General features: G+C 44.9%; 3 protein-coding genes across 4 annotated transcripts in view; all 3 read left to right on the top strand.

The window, feature by feature from the left end:
* The first annotated feature begins 252 nt into the window (after positions 1 to 252).
* Positions 253 to 7,258, top strand: slc25a11 (solute carrier family 25 member 11). The gene is made up of 9 exons (XM_020106401.2): positions 253 to 487; positions 3,346 to 3,498; positions 3,758 to 3,875; positions 4,068 to 4,156; positions 4,826 to 4,916; positions 5,322 to 5,412; positions 5,541 to 5,640; positions 5,740 to 5,791; positions 6,630 to 7,258. Exons 1-9 carry the CDS (start codon positions 423 to 425, stop codon positions 6,783 to 6,785), a joined length of 915 nt encoding a protein of 304 aa, XP_019961960.1. The 5' UTR covers positions 253 to 422; the 3' UTR covers positions 6,786 to 7,258.
* A 2,784-nt stretch (positions 7,259 to 10,042) lies between these two features.
* Positions 10,043 to 13,131, top strand: LOC109641833 (profilin-1-like). Its single transcript, XM_069518896.1, has 5 exons — positions 10,043 to 10,237; positions 10,365 to 10,534; positions 10,633 to 10,765; positions 12,313 to 12,502; positions 12,854 to 13,131. The coding sequence occupies exons 3-5, from the start codon at positions 10,634 to 10,636 to the stop codon at positions 12,949 to 12,951; spliced, it is 420 nt and encodes a 139-aa protein (XP_069374997.1). The 5' UTR covers positions 10,043 to 10,237; positions 10,365 to 10,534; position 10,633; the 3' UTR covers positions 12,952 to 13,131.
* Positions 13,132 to 18,288: 5,157 nt separating this feature from the next.
* eno3 (enolase 3, (beta, muscle)) overlaps positions 18,289 to 22,334 on the top strand; it is an 8,175-nt gene continuing 4,129 nt past the window's right edge. The window contains exons 1-5 of one of the 2 annotated variants that reach the window (XM_069518895.1): positions 18,600 to 18,652; positions 18,799 to 18,956; positions 21,672 to 21,761; positions 21,874 to 21,969; positions 22,226 to 22,284. In XM_069518895.1, coding sequence (XP_069374996.1) covers positions 21,677 to 21,761; positions 21,874 to 21,969; positions 22,226 to 22,284 — 240 coding nt within the window. In that variant the 5' untranslated portion in view covers positions 18,600 to 18,652; positions 18,799 to 18,956; positions 21,672 to 21,676. Of the gene's footprint in view, positions 18,653 to 18,798; positions 18,957 to 21,671; positions 21,762 to 21,873; positions 21,970 to 22,225; positions 22,285 to 22,334 lie in introns of both variants that reach the window. The other variant, XM_069518894.1, reaches the window with a different exon arrangement.

Raw genomic sequence — 22,334 nt, forward strand, 5'->3', positions numbered from 1 at the left:
CAGACACTGACAGACACTGACAGACACTGACAGACACTGACACACACTGACAGACACTGACAGACACAGACAGACAGACAGACACTGACAGACAGACAGACAGACAGACAGACAGGTACAGACAGACAGACAGACAGACAGACAGACAGGTACAGACTATAATTCGATCTTCATGTTAGGTAGTTCCATTATCACATTATTATATTATTATAAATGTGCAGAGTGCAGGACTCTGACATGTACGACTCTCTGCGTGGTCCCTGAAGGCCTCCTCGGCTCCTGATTGGTCGGCTGGTGTCCCCTCCACAGAGTCACCTTGTCCCGGCTCCTGCTGCAGCTGCTCCGGGGACAGAGTAGTGAACTGTCCGGCCCAGAGGCACACAGGCAGCGGGAATCTAACCTCCGACCCACCTGGAGGAAACATGGCGGAGACAAAGCCGAGGACTTCTCCGAAGGCCGTGAAGTTCCTGTTCGGGGGCCTGGCCGGGTAGGTGCTAGCTGCCATGCTAACGTGCTAATGTTAGCGAGGCTGCTGCTAACAGCGGAGCTAACACACCGCACCGTGAAACCCGGTGAATGTCCCCGTTAACAACAGCTCAGAGTCCGGGTCATGATGTGTCACACGGACCGTGACGACCATCTCCTGTTAGCTGCTAATGCTAACGTCCTCTGGTGGTGTTGTGTTGAAATCTGTCCCCCCGTCGGTTGGTTGATATTGTGTTTATTTATATTGTTGTTTATTAATATTGTTGTTTATATATATTGTTGTTTATATATATTGACATCATCAGCAAAACTGTTTCAAAGAGTTCGAGGCCAGAAATACGTCAGGAACACGTCGGAAATACGTCATGAACACGTCAGGAACACGTCAGGAACACGTCGGAAATACGTCAGGAACACGTCGGAAATACGTCATGAACACGTCAGGAACACGTCGGAAATACGTCAGGAACACGTCGGAAATACGTCAGGAACACGTCGGAAATACGTCAGGAACACGTGGTGTGATGGTGCACTGCACTGAAGTCACATGGTTTCAGGAGTTACAGGAAGTGGCTCATTGACTGATGAAGCATGTGTAACACATACACTTGTCCGTTTCTCTTGTGTCATGTCATCACAGTATTCAACGAGGTGAACACATTTCACCGCAGCGCTACTTCAACTCACCTCAGCTGCGACCATGAGACGATCAATCAGCTGATCGAACGATCGTCAAACAATCGAGAAAATCAACTTCTCACAGGTTGATCTCTTTAAAATGATTCATCAAAACGAAAGGGAATCAGATTGATGGTTGAATATTGACATCATCAGTTATGTGACATCATCAGTTATGTGACATCATCAGTCATGTGGCATTTATTTGAATCCAGACTTTTCCAGAAGTCGGTCTCATGTCAAGAGAAGCAGCTGTCCCCTGCACACACACACACACACACACACACACTGAAGGACACATCAAGCTCTCGTGCACGCTCCTTGAAGTGTGCATGAGTGATGTTCACGCTCCTGAGATGTTTTACAGGTCATGACATTTAGGACAGACGTGCAGCTGCTGTGACGGACGGATGGAAATGTCAGTGTGTCAGTACAGAGTCCAGTCATTTTTTACAATGGCTCAAGTGAATTATTCACCATGTGTGGCTGCAGGGGGCGCTGTGTCAGTCAGTCAAACCTTCCGACTCAAACCTGCAGGACTCGTTTCCTTGTTTATCATCTAGAGAATAGTAACAGCAGATTCCACAGTGACACCAGAAGGTTGACGAGGTCCATCTGTCATCAGGACGTTTAAGTTCTCTCACGTTCAGAGAAGAAAATAAAAGGGACGTGTACGGAAACTGTGCATTTAAAAAACCAAGTGATGCTGTGAGTCTGGGTTCGTCGAGCAGAAACTTTCATTCTGTCTGTAACTGAGACGATTTTTCTCTCATCTGGTTGAACAAGAAAAGAAACATGATAATGATCCATATGGAGACAAAGGTTTGATATTTTTCAGAGAAGAATTCAGATTTATTTAATGTACCTGGACGAACCAACAGGATTTATATAAATACAGATCATTTACCATGTTGAGTTAAAGTTTGATTCTGAGTCGTTCTGATCATCTCCTGCTGCTTTCTTCACATGTGGAACACACGAGACCAGTTCCACATCAGCTGTGATTCACACAATCATGAAAACCACGAATCATGAAACCAGTGTGTGAGCTGTGTGTTTGTAGTGTGTGGGGGGCTCAGGTTGAACTTTGACCTTGTGATCAAGATTTAAGGAACAAGTTGTTCCATCAGAGTCTTTGTATCACAGACTAAAGTTCATCACTGTCATGATTATAGATATAATGACATGATGATCATCTCTCTCTCTCTCTCTCTGACTCTCACTCTCACTCTCTCTCCCTCTCACTCTCACTCTCACTCTCTCTCCCTCCCTCTCTCTCACTCTCTCCCTCTCTCTCTCTCTCACTCTCACTCTCTCTGACTCTCACTCTCTCTCCCTCCCTCTCTCTCACTCTCTCTCTCTCCCTCTCTCTCTCTCTCTCTCACTCTCACTCTCTCTCCCTCCCTCTCTCTCACTCTCCCTCCCTCCCTCCCTCTCTCTCACTCTCACTCACTCACTCTCTCCCTCCCTCTCTCTCTCTCCCTCTCTCTCACTCTCTCTCCCTCCCCCTCCCTCTCTCTCTCTCCCTCTCTCTCTCTCCTCTCTCACTCTCCTCCCTCTCTCCCTCCCTCCCTCCCTCTCCTCTCACTCACTCTCACTCTCCCTCTCTCTCACTCTCACTCCTCTCTCTCCTCCCTCTCCCTCTCTCTCTCATCACTCCTCACTCTCTCTCTCTCACTCTCTCTCCCTCCCTCCCTCTCTCTCTCCCTCTCTCTCTCCTCTCTCTCTACTCTCCCTCCCTCCTCTCCCTCTCCCTCTCCCTCTCCCTCCCTCCCTCCCTCTCCCTCCCTCCCTCCCTCTCTCTCTCTCTCTCTCTCTCCCTCCCTCTCTCTCTCTCTCCCTCCCTCACTCTCTCTCCCTCTCTCTCACTCTCACTCTCTCTGACTCTCACTCTCTCTCACTCTCACTCTCTCCGACTCTCACTCACTCTCACTCTCCCTCTCTCTCCCTCTCTCTCACTCACTCTCTCGCTCCCTCCCTCTCTCTCTCTCTCCCTCCCTCCCTCTCTCTCTCCCTCCCTCCCTCTCTCTCTCTCTCTCTCCCTCCCTCCCTCACTCTCTCTCCCTCTCTCTCTCTCTCCCTCTCCCCCTCTCTCTCTCTCTCTCTCAGGATGGGTGCGACCCTCACTCTCTCTCCCTCTCTCTCTCTCTCCCTCTCCCCCTCTCTCTCTCTCTCTCTCAGGATGGGTGCGACAGTGTTCGTTCAGCCGTTGGATCTGGTGAAGAACAGGATGCAGCTCAGTGGTCAGGGAACGAAGGCCCGGGAATATAAAACCAGTTTCCACGCCCTCTTCTCCATCCTGAAGAACGAGGGCGTGACGGGCATCTACACCGGGTATCTATCACTCTATCTTTTGTTCTGTCTATCTATCACTCTCTATAGCTCTGTCATTCTGTCTATGGGTCTATCACTCTATCTGTAGTTCTATCACTTCTATCTATCTGTCGCTCTGTCGGTCTCTCCTGGTCTTTGAGGACACTTCCTGTTTACTTCCTGTTTGATGGTGTAGCTCCTGCCGACAAATTTGAATGATCTTTATTGACACATGTTCAGTTGTTTACATTTTAATTAACTTTCTTTTTTCCTCCGTCAGTCTGTCGGCTGGTTTGTTGCGTCAGGCGACGTATACGACGACTCGTCTGGGAATCTACACCATCCTGTTTGAGAAGATGACGGGAGCTGACGGACGACCGCCAAACTTCCTCCTCAAGGTAATGACACGTTATGTCACGTTTTACCACATCGATATTTCAGAACAAAAAATCTCAGATCTGTTGGTTTTTATTTATTTTAAAAAATGTTGGTGATTCTACAGTAAGAGATGAGTTTTAAGTTTTGGGAACGTTGAATGAAACAGAAGAGGTTTACAGAGAACCAACGGTAACTGAGTGCTCCCCCTGCAGGCTCTCATCGGTATGACAGCTGGAGCTACAGGAGCATTTGTGGGGACACCAGCAGAGGTCGCTCTGATCCGGATGACTGCTGACGGACGGTGAGTCAGCTGTGTGTATCCTGAGACATTCAATTCAATTCAATTTTATTTATATAGCGCCAATTCATAATTCACATTATCTCAAGGCACTTTACATGTAAAGGTCAAGACCTTAAAACAATATTAACATAGAGAAACCCAACAGTTCCCACAATGAGCAAGCACAGGCGACTGTGGAGGAAAAACTCCCTCATTAACAGGGAGACACCTCTGGAAGAACCAGGCTCAGTGTGGGCGGTCATCTGCCTCGACCGGTTGGGGTGAGGAAAGAAAAGTAAGGGGGGAGGAAAGGAGAGATGGGTGGGGAGAGAAGAGAGAGATGAGGTGGAGAGAGAGAGACCGGTATAAATTTGGCACCATCAAAATCAAGGCTAACCATAACAATAACAATGTATAGATCTACAACATGACTAGATATATTAATGAATTGCTGAGTTCTTGTAATAAATGCAGACAATGGTGATGGTGGTCGTTGTGGTCCTGTAGTCCCGGTGCCGGAGTTATCTGAAAGAGATAGAGAGAAGAGCCAGAGGGACAATGGGAGGACAAAGTGACACTTTGACATGATGACATGTTAAAACTAATAAATAAATAAATAAATAAAGACATCACATCGCAAATGTGTTCTTAAAACTTTATTTCTAAATAAAACTGTTTGTTCACCTGCAGTCTCCCTCCAGACCAGAGGAGGGGCTATAGCAACGTTTTTAATGCTCTCGCTCGAATCACCAGAGAAGAAGGCATCGCCACTCTGTGGAGGGTGAGTCCGACTTTTCATTTTTCACTTATCGGGTACGTTTTCATCAAGGTAACGCACCGTTAGCCAGTTAGCTAGTTAGCCTTCCACTGTTTGTGTTGGTGGCTCCTAGATCACGATCATCAGTTGACGTTTGTTGTGTAACGACATAAAACACTGAAACTAACCCCAGTCGTGGTGAAGACAACAACTCCCATGATCCCACACTGCTGCTCCCGCATGACATCATCAAACTGGGTCTGCTGTTATTGTTATTGAAGGTCTCTCCGGCTAAAAGACAGCGACCCTCACCCTAGTGGCCAAAGTGTAACTGTGTGTGTGTGTGTGTGTGTGTGTGTGTGTGTGTGTGTGTGTGTGTGTGTGTGTGTGTGTGTGTGTGTGTGTGTGTGTGTGTGTGTGGGGGGACAGGGGTGTGTCCCCACCATGGCTCGAGCGGTGGTGGTGAACGCAGCTCAGCTGGCGTCGTACTCTCAGTCCAAACAGGCGCTGCTCGACTCAGGTGAAGAAACACACACAAATACACACAGACTCCAACATTCCAACTGAGCCAAGTGTAACTGTGTGTGTGTGTGTGTGTGTGTGTGTGTGTGTGTGTGTGTGTGTGTGTGTGTGTGTGTGTGTGTTCAGGGTATTTCGGGGACAATATTCTGTGTCACTTTTGTGCCAGTATGATCAGCGGCCTCGTTACCACAGCAGCCTCCATGCCCGTGGACATCGTAAAGACCAGGTGAGACTCTAAACCAATCAGAGTGTCTGGTGTTGCCGCGGTGACGACGACACTGATGTTGTTTTCAGCTGAGATCAAGAGCGACTCTTTTTCTTCCAGGATTCAGAACATGAGGATGATCGACGGGAAACCGGAATACAAGAACGGTTTGGTGAGTTTGTCTGAAAACCGACTGGTGGAGGTTTCAATCTGAAATAAAAACTGTTGTACATTCATGATGACGTCTTGACCTTTTAATACGTGCAGTGAGAACCAGGTTGATAACACATGGTGGCGCTAGAGAGTTTCTGAGAGGAGCAAATGTTCTTATTTTAAAAAACTAAAAATGTGTTCATAGTTCAGATAACTTTAAGAAACATTTAGAATCTTTAGAATATGTTGTGTTGACGGTAACGTCAGATTTTTGTATTTATTTCACTTATTACACAGTCTCAGCTCTTGGATCCTTTATTAAAGTTTATTTACTCACAGAACCTTTCAGCTGAGGTTGTACAGATTTTAGAGAAGCATGTGAAGATTCTGCAGGAAATGACATCACAGGAAGTAAAAGTATCAGTGTTACACTCAGGACAATTGCATTTTATTTGTATAGCACAAAATCATAATATGCATCATCTCAAGGCTCTTTACATAGAAGGCAAAAGGAAAATATGTTGAACTCCTGTGTTTTACAGTGTAAACTGACCTTTGACCTTTGTTATCATACATGTTATTGATCACGCATGTTTGAGGTTTCGTAACCTTTCATGTTATCACATCAGCCCTGAGTCTTCCCTGTAAAAATAGACTTTCAAAATCATATCACCGTATCTAATTAAATAAATCACAAGCTCTCAATACATTTGACTTATGTTCTCATATTGAAATATAAGATGTTTTTATGATGTTCAGGTTTTTCATAAACTATTGTTTTGTTATTTTACAACTTTTATTTCTGATTCTTTAAACCTGAGGTTGTTGTTGTTGACCGAGTCTGTTCTGTCCACCAGGAGGTGCTGGTGCGTGTGGTGGGTAAAGAAGGGTTCTTCTCTCTGTGGAAAGGTTTCACTCCGTACTACGCTCGTCTCGGACCTCACACCGTCCTCACCTTCATCTTCCTGGAGCAGATGAACCGCCTCTACAAGACCCACGTCCTCGACCGCTAAAGCACAGCACAGACACGAACACGCAAACACACACACACACACACACACACACACACAAACACAGGCAACAACCAAACGTGTCACCTCCTCATATCTCAAACATGGAGTTAAAATTTACACACTCACACACTGCCAGCAATACAACAGACATCAATGAGAATCAGTGTTATCAGGACGATACCATGTTACACACACACACACACACACACACACACACACACTCTATTTAAAATGGAAATTCTTTTTGTAAAGAAAAGAATGTAAACTGAATTCAGCTCACTCATGGTTTCGTGATGTTTAATAAAATTACCGACAAGTCTTATTTGTAGAATTGTGACCCCGCCCCCTCCTAACGATACACAGCATCAGGGAATGATCAGTAACCATGGTAACAGGTCTACTGGTGGAGGATCAATAAATAAATAAACTGTCTCTTTGTCTTTGTGAATAAAACGTCGACTCCTGAAACTTCACTTCCTGTCCTTTGACTCTCATCACGACTGTTTCACGTCTCTGCTGCGTGTTCCGTGGACTCAGGAGGCGTGTTTTCAGTTTGACTCACAATGACCGAGTAGATTTCAGAGGTAAAGGATCTCACATGAGACTGAAACAAATATTTATAGACTGAAGCCGCTCTGATTGGTGGAGACCATGATTCTAGTTGCTTTGTTACAACTTTTTTACTTCCTGTCGTTTATAAGATGAGATCAATAAACTTTATTGATTACAGCAGCAGACGAGTCAGAACGAGAGAATAAAGAACATAACTTTCACCTTTCACTCCAGAAAAGTATTGTTTGTAAGAGAAGTACTTCAGTACAGTGGTTCGTGATGACGACATGAGAATGTGAAAGCACAAGTTGATACTGACTCTGCTCTGATGGATCGTCTGCTCAGTTTTAACGACTACAAGTTTCATTTTTCAGCTCAGGTGATGAAAAGATGCAGAAAATGACCTTCATGAATAAACTGAGCAGCTCCGAGCAACAGGTTTTTCGTGCTGATGAGTCACAATCTGTGTTGTTACTTGAGGCGCTGCAGCAGACGCACAACTCCACGTCTGTCTGTTTCACCGTATAAGGACACGCACATTGTCATGTCCTTCTGTGTCCTCACAAAGATGGAACAACAAGTGCAAACACACACTTCACTCAGGAGCCACTTCCTCTTTCCTCGCTCGCCTCCACCTCTTTCGTCTTGACTCAGACAACAAGCGTTCTGTGTGTCGTTCTGCTTCAACCTCCGTTAACTCTGAAGAGTTTGTGGCTGAATGAAAGTGACCCAGACCCGGCAGCCGCCATGTTGGAGGCCTTGAGCTACTTTTATTTTGAAAGAGGAGCTGATCACTGTTCAGCTACTTTTATATAAAGTATAAAATATGTATAAATTCAGGTTAATAAAAACCAACAGGGATGAAAATGTGTATTTTAACTTGAATATGTTTCATGTTCATCTAAAACCATTAAATGAAACATGAGTTTTATTTTGTAGTTTTAAAATATTTAATTTGAACTCTTAATTTAAAAACGGTGCATTTAAGTTGTGTATCGTGAAATAAGTTTTGTGCTACAGTAGATGTGTTGTCAACTAGCACAGCTTCTTGTCAAACTCTGAAACTGAAAATAGAACAAAATGTGAATGAGGATAGAGTTTCTACTTCCTGTTGTGTGTACGTGTGTGCGTCTCTGTATGTGTGTGTGTGTGTGTGCGTCTCTGTATGTGTGTGTGTGTGTCTCTGTGTGTGTCTCTGTATGTGTGTGTGTCTCTGTATGTGTGTGGGTGTGTCTCTGTATGTGTGTGTGTGTGTGTCTCTGTATGTATGTGTGTGTGTGTCTGTGTGTGTATGTGTGTCTCTGTGTGTGTCTCTGTATGTGTGTGTGTGTGTCTCTGTATGTGTGTGTGTGTGTGTGTCTCTATGTGTGTCTCTGTGTGTGTGTGTGTGTGTGTCTCTGTATGTGTGTGTGTGTGTGTGTGTCTCTGTATGTATGTGTGTGTGTGTATGTGTGTCTCTGTGTGTGTCTCTGTATGTGTGTGTGTGTGTGTGTCTCTGTATGTGTGTGTGTGTGTGTGTGTGTGTGTGTGTGTGTCTCCGTATGTGTGTGTGTGTGTATGTCTGTGTGTGTGTGTGTGTGTGTGTGTGTCTCCGTATGTGTGTGTGTGTGTGTGTCTCCGTATGTGTGTGTGTGTGTGTGTGTGTGTGTGTGTCTCCGTATGTGTGTGTGTGTATATGTCTGTGTGTGTGTGTGTCTCCGTATGTGTGTGTGTGTGTGTGTGTCTCCGTATGTGTGTGTGTGTGTGTGTCCCTGGGCTACACATTCCTTTCACTTGTAAAAACTCGTCAGTTGGAGTTTTTCAGATTCTTAAAAAAAAATGCCCTGAGGTCAAAGTTCACAACTTTATCCAGAGGATAACACAAGAGATGCCGGCCTGTCTGCGTACACACACAGACACACACACAGACACACACACAGACACACACACAGACACACACACAGACACACACACACCAAGCAACACTGAGACTGGTCCTCACAGGGATAGAAGAACAGGAACACACAGAGCTGAGAATCATCCAATCAGCTTGTTCCATGTCACACTGATGTTTCTGGGACACACGTGTGTAAAAGTATTTTATATTACTGCTAGTGTTGTGTAGTTAGTATAGTATATAGTAGAAGTACCAGTGTGTCTGCAGTAAAAAGTACATGTAGTACCAGTGAGTTTTCACCAGGTCTCAACACGTCGCTGAGACTCCTGATACACACACGTCTAAACTGGTTCAAGTATGTGTGTGTGTGTGTGTGTGTGTGTGTCTCTGTGTGTGTGTGAGAGTGTCTCTGTGTGTGTGTGAGAGTGTCTCTGTGTGTGTGTGTGTGTGTGTGTGTGTGTCTCTCTGTGTATGTGAGAGAGTGTCTCTGTGTGTGTGTCTGTGTGTGTGTGTATGTGTGTGTGTGTGTGTGTGTGTCTCTGTGTGTGTGTCTGTGTGTGTGTGAGAGTGTCTCTGTGTGTGTGTCTGTGTGTGTGTATGTGTGAGAGTGTCTCTCTGAGTGTGTGTGTGTGTGTGTGTGTGTGTGTGTGTGTGTGTGTGTACATGTCAGTTTTAACTTTCTTTAATTTTAAATCAGCGGCCATTTTGATATTCTTCAGTACCGAACTACAGGACCCACAATGCACTGCAGGTCCAGTTCTGTGGGTTTGGCTGAGTGAAGAGGCCTCAGAAGAAATCACTAAATAAGCAGCTGCAAAGACAAGTAGTGTCTTACGGTCGTCCATGGCGACAGCAAGTGTTCTGTTTGTGTCAACAGGAAGTGGTTTGTGTGGAAACGGTTTCACTGCAGCTTCCTGTTCAGTCACTTTTCTCTTGTTCAGATTCACAGTGAACATACGGACGCCGTCCTGATGTCACTTCCTGTCCACCTGTGTGTCGTTGAGGGGTCGTCGGTCTGATGCTGGTCAGTGATCATGACGGACAAGCCCCTCCTCCAGCATGTCCACAATGTATGAGTGTGTGTGTGTGTGTGTGTGTGTGTGTGTGTGTGAGAACTACATCTGCACACTTCCTTATTCTTTACTTCCAAGGTGAGAGAGAGAGAGAGTGGGTGAGAGACACTGGTTGACAGTGAGCGAGGGCGGAAGCTGCCTGCAGGCTGGGAGTGGTTGGACGTATAAAAGACGACTTGTCTTCCTTCTTTCTGCAGTAGACGTCTCTCTTCCTTCTCTTCCTCATACCTCACACTCTACCTGCACAGGTAAGCTCACACGGACCCTCTGAGTTTATTGATTGGGTGATTGTCTGTGGTGATTCTGCTTATTCACATGTTGTGTGTCTGTGTGTGTTATTCCTCAGGATGTCTTGGCAACAATACATCGACAACCTGTGCTTGCCTGTAAATGGTGAGCTTATCGTACAAGACGCTGTGATCTGTGGGATTGAGTGTAAGACTGTGTGGGCCAGCACACCAAACTACAGTTCCTTCCCTGTAAGACACACACACACACACACACACACACACACTGAGGCAGAAACCACTTCATGTGTTTTTGTATTTGTCAGATTTAACACTGTAAAAAGAAGTTGTTGTTCAGGAGGAACTTTTCTTCCACTTCCTCCTTCAGTCTGAAAGACATGTGATGTTTCCTCATGAAAACTGATTCCATGTTTAACGCATCGTTCCTGTGACATCACTCTGACAGCTGTTGCCCCATTGGTGGGTCTCCCCCTGATTTTAAAACATGTTTATTGATTAAAATGAGCGTTGCACTGGGACTTTTCCTCTCTTGAGTTTTGGGCGTGTTCAGTTTGTTGCTCTGCTTGTTCCCGCTCCGTCAGAGCAGGCGGGCGGAGCCCAGGCCCTGCAGGAAAAGAAGCAGGTGGTACAGGTTTGCAGTGACTTGCTGCACTGTAAAAAAAATGTGATTGTTTTGGTAAAAGAAATCCTGGGATGAGGAGAAACAAGAGTTTGAGATGAACACGTCTCACAGAGAATAAAACGCTCTTTCTACCTTGTGGACGTGGAATTAATGTTTTCATTTCAAGCAGGAAAATACATTTTTCAGTCGTTCGATTGAGAGAAAATGTCGTGTGATAATGTTCATCGGTTTTTATCTGACAGGAAACGCAGACGCGTTTGTTGGAGGCGGAGCTCACAGTTTGTCTTTGAGGTTTCGTTGCGCTGTGTCGTTTCCGGACGTTTCATTTTGAAGCTGCAGGCTGAGTTTCGCTTCAACTACCTTATAAGGACACGATGTTGAAAAGAGCGGCAAATACAGGAAGTGGAGACGATGACTTCTCTGCGTCCCGTAGTGTGAGAGTGGAGGAGCATCAAGACATGCAGTAATTACACAACATATGAGGCAGGCGCGCACACGCCTGCAGGCTCCATGTGTTTGTTTTACACTTTGAACTGGTTCACACCTGGTTTCAGATGTGAACCCTGTGAGGCCGGGCCCCTGAAGCTGGTCCTCACAAAGAGGGGCCAACAAGTCACACACTGCAGGGCTGAGGCTTCAGTCTGATTGGCTGGATGGTTTCAGGAACTGGTTTTGTCTCTACAGGTCGTTGTGTAGTGTGTGTGTGTGTGTAGTGTGTAGTGTGTGTGTGTGTGTGTGTGTGTGTGTGTGAGAGAGTGTCGTGTCTTGTCTTGACTTGCCCTCCACACATTCTTCTCTTCTTCTCTTCCTCTCGTCTCTCCGTCAGGTCCGTCCACGCTCAGTTCTGTATCAACCTCCCGATCAATAATTGAATTGATCGATCCGTGTTTGTTATTGTAATTCACATTTTGGCCACCAAAGGCAGAAGTGTTTCAGGAGCACAGGGAAAAGACGAGGTTCAGTTTAAGTTGTGTGTATTTTAGTGTGTGCGTCAGTGACATCATCACAAAGCACACATTGTATTTACAGAGTTCGTTCAATTATTATTTTTAGTTTTTCTGTGTTTTTATTTTAAACCTTTCACAATAATCATTGGGAGCCAGCAGGGGGAGTTTGACTCCACACGACCTGACCTCCCCTCATGTGTCTCCCACAGGAGGAAGATATCAAGGTGCTGAGTGGAGACAGGTCCAAGTTCTCCAGCTGCGGGCCCAAAGTTAATGGAGAAAAGTGCATGTTGCTCTCAGATAGAATGGACGATGAAAGTGTGTACTCCTTAAATTTAAAGACCGCGTCAGATGCCAATGGCGAAAAGTACAACATATGCGTTGGAAAAACCCTCCGAGGTAAGAACACCTACGACAAAGTGCTCTATGAATTTTCAGACTTGGATGCAGCCTGCAGAGGGCGCCATGCACAGAGTCAGTTTTATGTAGCTTTGTTTTGACACAAGGCCAAAAATGTGTGTAAAATACAAAACCTCTGGCTTCATCAACCTGATGCGTTTACACACTCTGATCAGGATTAGCACAGCAGCTATAGAGAGCACCGAATTATGTACAAATGTGTTTTTAATCATGCGTGAGGTGCTTGTACTTTTCTATGTAATCTATGTTACATGTGCTAACATGCTGAAATAAAACATAATGAACTAAGTTAGCATGTTAGCATTACCTCTGACTCTCTTGTTTCTGCAGCTCTGATCATTATTAAGTCTGTCAGCGGTGATCACGGGGGTAAACTTTCCAAAAAGATGTTTGCTACTGTTGATCACCTGCGAAAACAGTCGATGTAACAAACACTGGCCGCCAACCTGCCCCGTGCCCACCAATCCAGATGGCTACCACCCCCCCCATCCTGTCTTCCTGCGAAACCAACTCAAGACGACAGACGCTGTCCTGCTTCTCTACTGTTTCATTCTCTGACCCTTTTCTGTCATCACAGCAAAAATAAAGTGTTTGTTCTCAGTAGTGAACCTGTGTGTGTTTGTGTGAGTGTGTGTGTGTCTGTGTGTGTTCCACCTGGACAGCTGCCAGTGTTACATTTGGTACAGTGTAGATGGACCCTTGTCCAATCACAGCTCTGTAAACACAAAACACACACCTGAAAAATAAAGAGTGTTTATTACACCAGCTTCCTGTCTGTGTGTGTGTGTGTGTGTGTGTCTGTGTGTGTGTGTGTGTCTGTGTCTGTGTGTGTGTGTGTGTGTGTGTGTCTGTCTGTGTGTGTGTGTCTGTGTGTGTGTGTCTGTGTGTGTGTGTGTGTGTGTGTCTGTGTGTGTGTGTGTGTGTGTGTGTTATGGAGGACCAGAAATGACTTAAGTATAAATAAATACATTTCCACATTTATTTATTTCTGTGTCCATATGCTAATGAGAAAGGCGGTCCTAACCTCAGTCTCGAGCAGGATTGGTCACACTCCTGTGATGATCCAGTTCTACTACTTCTGCCTGTCAGTGGTGCAGTAGCTGCTGTTTGCAGTGTTGAGACAGTTCACACTTAAAAACAACGAGTTCACAGTTTTTTATTGGGATGATTTAGATAAACATATGATCATGTGTTTATTTATTAGTCGATGGTGTCGGATCATGTCTGCGTGTCGCTCCGGTCATTTTATCACTGAGTCCTGACTGTGAGCGTCTCCTCTCAAGATTCAAGATTCAAAGATTTGAATTGTCAAATACACACGAGAACACACATGTTCCCCTGTGAATTGAAATTCTTGTGCTGTCCAGCTGAGGTCCTCACTGAAGTGGACCCCGAGGTATTTGAAGCTGCTCACCCTCTCACCTTCAAGCTCCCGGATGGAAAGGGGATGATGAGGTCTCCTCTCCTTCCTCATGTCCACTATCAGCTCCTTGGTCTTGTCAGTGTTGAGGGTGAGGTTGTTGTCCTCGCACCATGACACCAGACTGGCCACCTCCCTCCTGTAGGCCGCTTCGTCTCCCCCAGTGATGCGTCCTATCACTGCGGTGTCATCCGCAAACTTCAGGATGATCTCATGTTGAACTGAGCACAAGATGTTGACCAGTCACTTCCATGATGTTTAAATGAGTCTCATAGACTCTGGAATCAAACAAACACTGAGTGACTTCATGAACTGAACAGGTCCTGATAACTAGTGATGGTGTTAGTTAGAGTGAGAGCAGCTCAGAGAGGAGGAGGAAATAGAATTAACTAGTGATGAGTGTTACTTAGTTAGAGTGAGAGCAGGTCAGAGAGGAGGAGGAAACAGAATTAACTAGTGATGGTGTTAGTTAGTTAAAGTGAGAGCAGCTCAGAGAGGAGGAGGAAACAGAATTAACTAGTGATGGTGTTAGTTAAAGTGAGAGCAGGTCAGAGAGGAGGAGGAAACAGAATTAACTAGTGATGAGTGTTAGTTAGTTAAAGTGAGAGCAGGTCAGAGTGGAGGAGGAAACAGAATTAACTAGTGATGAGTGTTAGTTAGTTAAAGTGAGAGCAGGTCAGAGTGGAGGAGGAAACAGAATTAACTAGTGATGAGTGTTAGTTAGTTAAAGTGAGAGCAGGTCAGAGAGGAGGAGGAAACAGAATTAACTAGTGATGAGTGTTAGTTAGTTAAAGTGAGAGCAGGTCAGAGAGGAGGAGGAAACAGAATTAACTAGTGATGAGTGTTAGTTAGTTAAAGTGAGAGCAGGTCAGAGAGGAGGAGGAAACAGAATTAACTAGTGATGAGTGTTAGTTAAAGTGAGAGCAGGTCAGAGAGGAGGAGGAAACAGAATTAACTATTGATGGTGTTAGTTAAAGTGAGAGCAGGTCAGAGAGGAGGAGGAAACAGAATTAACTAGTGATGAGTGTTAGTTAGTTAGAGTGAGAGCAGGTCAGAGAGGAGGAAACAGAATTAACTAGTGATGAGTGTTAGTTAGTTAGAGTGAGAGCAGCTCAGAGAGGAGGAGGAAACAGAATTAACTAGTGATGAGTGTTAGTTAAAGTGAGAGCAGGTCAGAGAGGAGGAGGAAACAGAATTAACTAGTGATGAGTGTTAGTTAGTTAAAGTGAGAGCAGGTCAGAGAGGAGGAGGAAACAGAATTAACTAGTGATGAGTGTTAGTTAGTTAAAGTGAGAGCAGGTCAGAGAGGAGGAGGAAACAGAATTAACTATTGATGGTGTTAGTTAAAGTGAGAGCAGGTCAGAGAGGAGGAGGAAACAGAATTAACTAGTGATGAGTGTTAGTTAGTTAGAGTGAGAGCAGGTCAGAGAGGAGGAAACAGAATTAACTAGTGATGAGTGTTAGTTAGTTAGAGTGAGAGCAGCTCAGAGAGGAGGAGGAAACAGAATTAACTAGTGATGAGTGTTAGTTAAAGTGAGAGCAGGTCAGAGAGGAGGAGGAAACAGAATTAACTAGTGATGAGTGTTAGTTAGTTAAAGTGAGAGCAGGTCAGAGAGGAGGAGGAAACAGAATTAACTAGTGATGAGTGTTAGTTAGTTAAAGTGAGAGCAGGTCAGAGAGGAGGAGGAAACAGAATTAACTATTGATGGTGTTAGTTAAAGTGAGAGCAGGTCAGAGAGGAGGAGGAAACAGAATTAACTAGTGATGAGTGTTAGTTAGTTAGAGTGAGAGCAGGTCAGAGAGGAGGAAACAGAATTAACTAGTGATGAGTGTTAGTTAGTTAGAGTGAGAGCAGCTCAGAGAGGAGGAGGAAACAGAATTAACTAGTGATGAGTGTTAGTTAGTTAAAGTGAGAGCAGCTCAGAGAGGAGGAGGAAACAGAATTAACTAGTGATGAGTGTTAGTTAGTTAAAGTGAGAGCAGCTCAGAGAGGAGGAGGAAACAGAATTAACTAGTGATGAGTGTTAGTTAGTTAAAGTGAGAGCAGGTCAGAGAGGAGGAAACAGAATTAACTAGTGATGAGTGTTAGTTAGTTAGAGTGAGAGCAGGTCAGAGAGGAGGAGGAAACAGAATTAACTAGTGATGGTGTTAGTTAAAGTGAGAGCAGCTCAGAGAGGAGGAAACAGAATTAACTAGTGATGAGTGTTAGTTAGTTAAAGTGAGAGCAGGTCAGAGAGGAGGAAACAGAATTAACTAGTGATGAGTGTTAGTTAGTTAGAGTGAGAGCAGGTCAGAGAGGAGGAGGAAACAGAATTAACTAGTGATGGTGTTAGTTAGTTAAAGTGAGAGCAGGTCAGAGAGGAGGAAACAGAATTAACTAGTGATGAGTGTTAGTTAGTTAAAGTGAGAGCAGGTCAGAGTGGAGGAGGAAACAGAATTAACTAGTGATGAGTGTTAGTTAGTTAAAGTGAGAGCAGCTCAGAGAGGAGGAGGAAACAGAATTAACTAGTGATGAGTGTTAGTTAGTTAAAGTGAGAGCAGCTCAGAGAGGAGGAGGAAACAGAATTAACTAGTGATGAGTGTTAGTTAAAGTGAGAGCAGCTCAGAGTGGAGGAGGAAACAGAATTAACTAGTGATGAGTGTTAGTTAGTTAAAGTGAGAGCAGGTCAGAGAGGAGGAGGAAACAGAATTAACTAGTGATGGTGTTAGTTAAAGTGAGAGCAGCTCAGAGAGGAGGAGGAAACATAATTAACTAGTGATGAGTGTTAGTTAGTTAGTTAAAGTGAGAGCAGGTCAGAGAGGAGGAGGAAACAGAATTAACTAGTGATGAGTGTTAGTTAAAGTGAGAGCAGCTCAGAGAGGAGGAGGAAACAGAATTAACTAGTGATGAGTGTTAGTTAAAGTGAGAGCAGGTCAGAGAGGAGGAGGAAACAGAAACTCCAGCTCGATACAAACCAACTGCAGCTTCAGCTCTGATCATGAAGCAGCTGTGACCAGAGAAACTCTGTTTCACTGTTTCCACTGTTCTTCAACTAAGTCACTGACCTGCTGCTTCATGAACGAGCTCTGATCTCACACACACACACACACACACACACACACACACACACACACACACAACACTCGCTGACTGATATGAAGATGATTTCAGTTTGATAACTACACAACAGGGAAGATTCTCTGGGAACAGATTGCTTCTGTCTGGATTCCTCAGTTGACCAATCCTGCTCGAGGCTGAGGTTAGGACCGCCTTTCTCATTAGCATACGGACCAAAATGGATCAATTACAAAGACAAATATTTATTTATACTTCAGTCACTTCTGGTCCTCCATAGTGTGTGTGTGCTATGTGTGTGTCTGTGTGTGTTTGTGCGTGTTATGTGTGTAACTATTTCCATTATTATTTTATTAAACCAGTAGTATTATACATACCACTACAGTATTAGTCCCCCCCACCCCCCCCACCCCCGGTCATGTGCAGTTATATTTAACTGCAGTAAAGGACACTGGACAGACCACAGTGTGTGTGTGTGTGTGTGTGTGTGTGTGTGTGTTGTGTGTGTGTGTGTGTGTGTGTGTTCTGTGTGTGTGTGTTCTGTGTGTGTGTGTTCTGTGTGTGTGTGTGTGTTCTGTGTGTTGTGTGTGTGTGTGTGTTCTGTGTGTGTGTGTGTGTGTGTGTGTGTGTGTGTGTGTGTGTGTGTGTGTGTGTGTGTTTTCTGTGTGTTGGGTGTGTGTTGTGTGTGTGTGTGTGTGTGGTCTGTGTGTTGTGTGTGTGTTGTGTGTGTTGTGTGTGTGTGTGTTGTGTGTTATGTGTGTGTTGTGTGTTGTGTGTGTGTGTGTTGTGTGTGAGTTGTGTGTGTTGTGTGTGTTGTGTGTGTGTTGTGTGTGTTGTGTGTGTTGTGTGTTGTGTTAGTGCCCTTTACAGTGACAGTTGAGCCGGTCTCAGTTTTCCCCTTTTGATGAACTTTGACCTTCTATGTGTGAGTTAGGGACCGTCACACAAGTTCACAATCCCCCCCCGTCTCTGCCCCCCCACCCCCCCCCCCACCTTCAAATCCTGTTTAAAAACTCACAGTATTTACTCCTTTTATCAGTCTGTTGTTGTGTAGTACTTGTATTCATGTTTGCTCTGTTGTTGTGTAGTACTTGTATTCATGTTTGCTCTGTTGTTGTGTAGTACTTGTATTCATGTTTGCTCTGTTGTTGTGTAGTACTTGTATTCATGTTTGCTCTGTTGTTGTGTAGTACTTGTATTATTTGTACATGTCAGGTTAACGTCATGAAATAAAATGTAATTTTCTTTTTTTGATAATTCTTACAATGTTTTTTTGGGGGGGGGGGTTCTCTCAGGGTTCTGAGTTCTCTCAGGGTTCTGTCTGAGTTCTCTCAGGGTTCTGAGTTCTCTCAGGGTTCTGTCTGAGTTCTCTCAGGGTTCTGTTTGAGTTCTCTCAGGGTTCTGTCTGAGTTCTCTCAGGGTTCTGTTATCATGCAGTTATTTCAGTGTCAGTTCTGCAGTCATTTTTCTGTTTCCATCAGTCATGTCCCACACAGACGCTCCCTGCCTCCGGCCTCCTCCCGTCACAGAGCGTCTATAAAAACCCTGCAGTGACACAGACGGACACTTTCCAGGTCAGTCAGACAGTCAGGCAGACGGACAGTCAGACAGACGGACACAGACGACTCCACTTCTTCTCTGACAACACATCAAGGTAGGTGGACACCGCTCAGCTCTGGTTGGTTACTTTTGGTAACAAATCCTGAGGGTCTCCTGTTTCCTGTTTGCTTCCTGATTCTCTTCATGCCTCGATTTAGTAAAAATCCTCTCACGCTCTTATTCTGAAAGTCTTGTTTCCAGCGACAGACGCTGAAATCTTCTGTGAAGACAAAGACTCATACAGCTGTCTCTCAACCGCCTGAAGGTCAAAGAGCAGAACGACTGACGAGAGACAAACACCCAGAGGAACAAAGTCCAGACGAGAGAGACAGACAGGAGAGAGACTGACAAAGAGACAAGTGAGAGAGACAAACAGGCGAGAGAGACAAAGACAAGAGAGAGACAGACAGGAGAGAGAGAGACAAAGAGCCAAGTGAGAGAGACAAACAGGAGAGAGAGAGAGACAAAGACAAGAGAGAGACAGACAGGAGAGAGAGAGACAAAGAGACAAGTGAGAGAGACAAACAGGAGAGAGAGAGAGACAGACAGGAGAGAGAGAGACAAAGAGACAAGTGAGAGAGACAAAGACAAGAGAGAGAGAGACAAAGAGCCAAGTGAGAGAGACAAACAGGAGAGAGAGAGAGACAAAGACAAGAGAGAGACAGACAGGAGAGAGAGAGACAAAGACAAGAGAGAGACAGACAAGAGAGAGAGAGACAAAGACAAGAGAGAGAGAGACAAACAGACCGACTCTGCAGTGATTTAAAAACGTCTCCTGTTTTATTTGTATTTCAGCAACAGGTTAAAGTTAAGAGAAGAATGAGATAATAATTGAAATCGTGAAGAAATCAGATGCAAACAGAAACATCTTCATCCCTGAGTTTAAAGAAGCAGTGTTAGTGTTAGCAGCAGTATTAGTGTTAGCAGCAGTGTTAGCAGCAGTGTTAGAGTGTTAGCAGCAGTGTTAGCAGCAGTGTTAGTGTTAGCAGCAGTGTTAGCAGCAGTGTTAGAGTGTTAGCAGCAGTGTTAGTGTTAGCAGCAGTGTTAGCAGCAGTGTTAGAGTGTTAGCAGCAGTGTTAGTGTTAGCAGCAGTGTTAGCAGCAGTGTTAGTGTTAGCAGCAGTGTTAGCAGCAGTGTTAGAGTGTTAGCAGCAGTGTTAGTGTTAGCAGCAGTGTTAGTGTTAGCAGCAGTGTTAGCAGCAGTGTTAGTGTTAGCAGCAGTGTTAGTGTTAGCAGCAGTGTTAGCAGCAGTGTTAGAGTGTTAGCAGCAGTGTTAGTGTTAGCAGCAGTGTTAGCAGCAGTGTTAGTGTTAGCAGCAGTGTTAGCAGCAGTGTTAGTGTTAGCAGCAGTGTTAGTGTTAGCAGCAGTGTTAGCAGCAGTGTTAGTGTTAGCAGCAGTGTTAGCAGCAGTGTTAGCAGCAGTGTTAGTGTTAGCAGCAGTGTTAGCAGCAGTGTTAGTGTTAGCAGCAGTGTTAGCAGCAGTGTTAGTGTTAGCAGCAGTGTTAGTGTTAGCAGCAGTGTTAGCAGCAGTGTTAGTGTTAGCAGCAGTGTTAGTGTTAGCAGCAGTGTTAGCAGCAGTGTTAGCAGCAGTGTTAGTGTTAGCAGCAGTGTTAGTGTTAGCAGCAGTGTGAGTGTTAGCAGCAGTGTTAGCAGCAGTGTTAGTGTTAGCAGCAGTGTTAGTGTTAGCAGCAGTGTTAGTGTTAGCAGCAGTGTTAGCAGCAGTGTTAGTGTTAGCAGCAGTGTTAGCAGCAGTGTTAGTGTTAGCAGCAGTGTTAGCAGCAGTGTTAGTGTGAGCAGCAGTGTGAGCAGCAGTGTTAGAGTGTTAGCAGCAGTGTTAGTGTTAGCAGCAGTGTTAGAGTGTTAGCAGCAGTGTTAGCAGCAGTGTTAGAGTGTTAGCAGCAGTGTTAGCAGCAGTGTTAGTGTTAGCAGCAGTGTTAGCAGCAGTGTTAGTGTGTTAGCAGCAGTGTTAGCAGCAGTGTTAGCAGCAGTGTTAGCAGCAGTGTTAGAGTGTTAGCAGCAGTGTTAGCAGCAGTGTTAGTGTTAGCAGCAGTGTTAGCAGCAGTGTTAGAGTGTTAGCAGCAGTGTTAGCAGCAGTGTTAGAGTGTTAGCAGCAGTGTTAGCAGCAGTGTTGTTCAGGATATATTTCTTACGTACAGTTGTTCATGTTTGTACAGTAAACTGATTGAAAAGGCCAAATAGTGTTCAGGTTCACTCACCTGTTGTACTGCTGTGTTCGACCTGAGGCTACACACACACACACACACACACACACACACACACACACACACACACAGTAATGACTGTGAGCAGCAGTTAGCGTGTTATTATAATATCTCACATGTGGCAGATGAAACAGGTTCCAAACACAAACTCTCTGTCACACTACAGAAACTACTTTATACTGCTACTACTCCAGTTCTTGTACTCTACTTTATTATGAATGAGCCTTGAAAGAATATACACATATTTATTTATTGATTTGTTTATAATAGTTCTTGGCCTGTTGACTTTGATGGTTTCTTCTCCATCACTGCGATCAAAGCAGGAATGACCTTCAGTTATCAGACGACACTAATACTTCTTCAAATGTCAGTGTGTCTCTGTGTGTGTGTCTCTATGTGTGTGTGTGTGTGTAACTCTAGAACAGGCAGAAGTCTTGACCTGTGTAGAAAGGTCTGGGAGAAGGTCAGAGGGTTTTACTCACTGTATTAATAACTCTCTCTCACACACACACACACACACACTCACACTCACACTCACACTCACACACACACACACACACACTCACACTCACACACACACTCTCCTGTTGGTCCCCTCGGTTGTTCGTCACGAGAACAGCTCTCTGATTGGTTGTTTGTGTATGGGTGGGTGGAGGCTGATAGGGGCAGGGCCTTGTGCATTCTGTCATTGAAGTATCATGGCGACACACAGGATCTCTGCAGCAGGTCTGACACACACACACACACACACACACACACACAGACAGACACACACACACACACACACACACAGATCTATGTGAGAAAGACTTTTACTGTGAAAGTACTAAACTCTTTCTACCCCCCCCCCCCAGTCAGGATGTCCATCACTAAGATTCATGCTCGTGAGATTCTGGACTCCAGAGGAAACCCCACAGTGGAAGTGGACCTGTGGACGGCCAAGGGTGGGGAGGCACACACACTCTGCACACATAGGAGCCTTAAAACATGTGTGCTTTTATACTGGAAGTCCTGTTTCAAACCAACTGTCTCTCTCTCCACCTGTCTGTCTCTCAGGTCTATTCAGAGCTGCAGTACCCAGCGGTGCATCGACAGGTGTCCATGAGGCGCTCGAGCTCCGTGACGGAGACAAGAGTCGTTACCTGGGCAAAGGTAAGAGTCAGAGCAAGTTACATTGCACTTTTCTTCTGGTCAGTCCTGTGTCCACTGTCCTCTATCATCTGTCGTCTGACCTCTGTTCTCTGTCTTCTGTCCTCTGACCTCTGTCTTCTTATCTCTTACCTGTGTCCTCTGACCTCTGTTCTCTGTCTTCTGTCCTGTGTCCTCTGTCCTCTGACCTTGGTTCTCTGTCTTCTGTCATCTGTCCTCTGACCTCTTTCTTCTGACCTGTGACCTCTGTCCTCTGCAGGTACGATGAAGGCTGTGGAACATGTGAACAAGAGGATCGCCCCCAAGCTGATTGAGAAGGTATCACAGTTTAGTTTGCCCACAGACTTTAAATAAAAACAACAGGAAAG

Source organism: Paralichthys olivaceus, chromosome 22 (assembly GCF_024713975.1).
Source record: "Paralichthys olivaceus isolate ysfri-2021 chromosome 22, ASM2471397v2, whole genome shotgun sequence".
In the NCBI taxonomy this organism is placed as follows: Eukaryota; Metazoa; Chordata; class Actinopteri; order Pleuronectiformes; family Paralichthyidae; genus Paralichthys; species Paralichthys olivaceus.

Coding starts and splice junctions, on each gene's coding strand:
- slc25a11 (XM_020106401.2), top strand. CDS start 423: ATGGCGGAGACAAAGCCGAGGACTTCTCCGAAGGCCGTGAAGTTCCTG. Junction 3,499..3,757: donor GTGACGGGCATCTACACCGG/GTATCTATCACT, acceptor TTCCTCCGTCAG/TCTGTCGGCTGGTTTGTTGC. Junction 3,876..4,067: donor CGCCAAACTTCCTCCTCAAG/GTAATGACACGT, acceptor CTCCCCCTGCAG/GCTCTCATCGGTATGACAGC.
- LOC109641833 (XM_069518896.1), top strand. CDS start 10,634: ATGTCTTGGCAACAATACATCGACAACCTGTGCTTGCCTGTAAATGGT. Junction 10,766..12,312: donor CAAACTACAGTTCCTTCCCT/GTAAGACACACA, acceptor TGTCTCCCACAG/GAGGAAGATATCAAGGTGCT. Junction 12,503..12,853: donor CGTTGGAAAAACCCTCCGAG/GTAAGAACACCT, acceptor TTGTTTCTGCAG/CTCTGATCATTATTAAGTCT.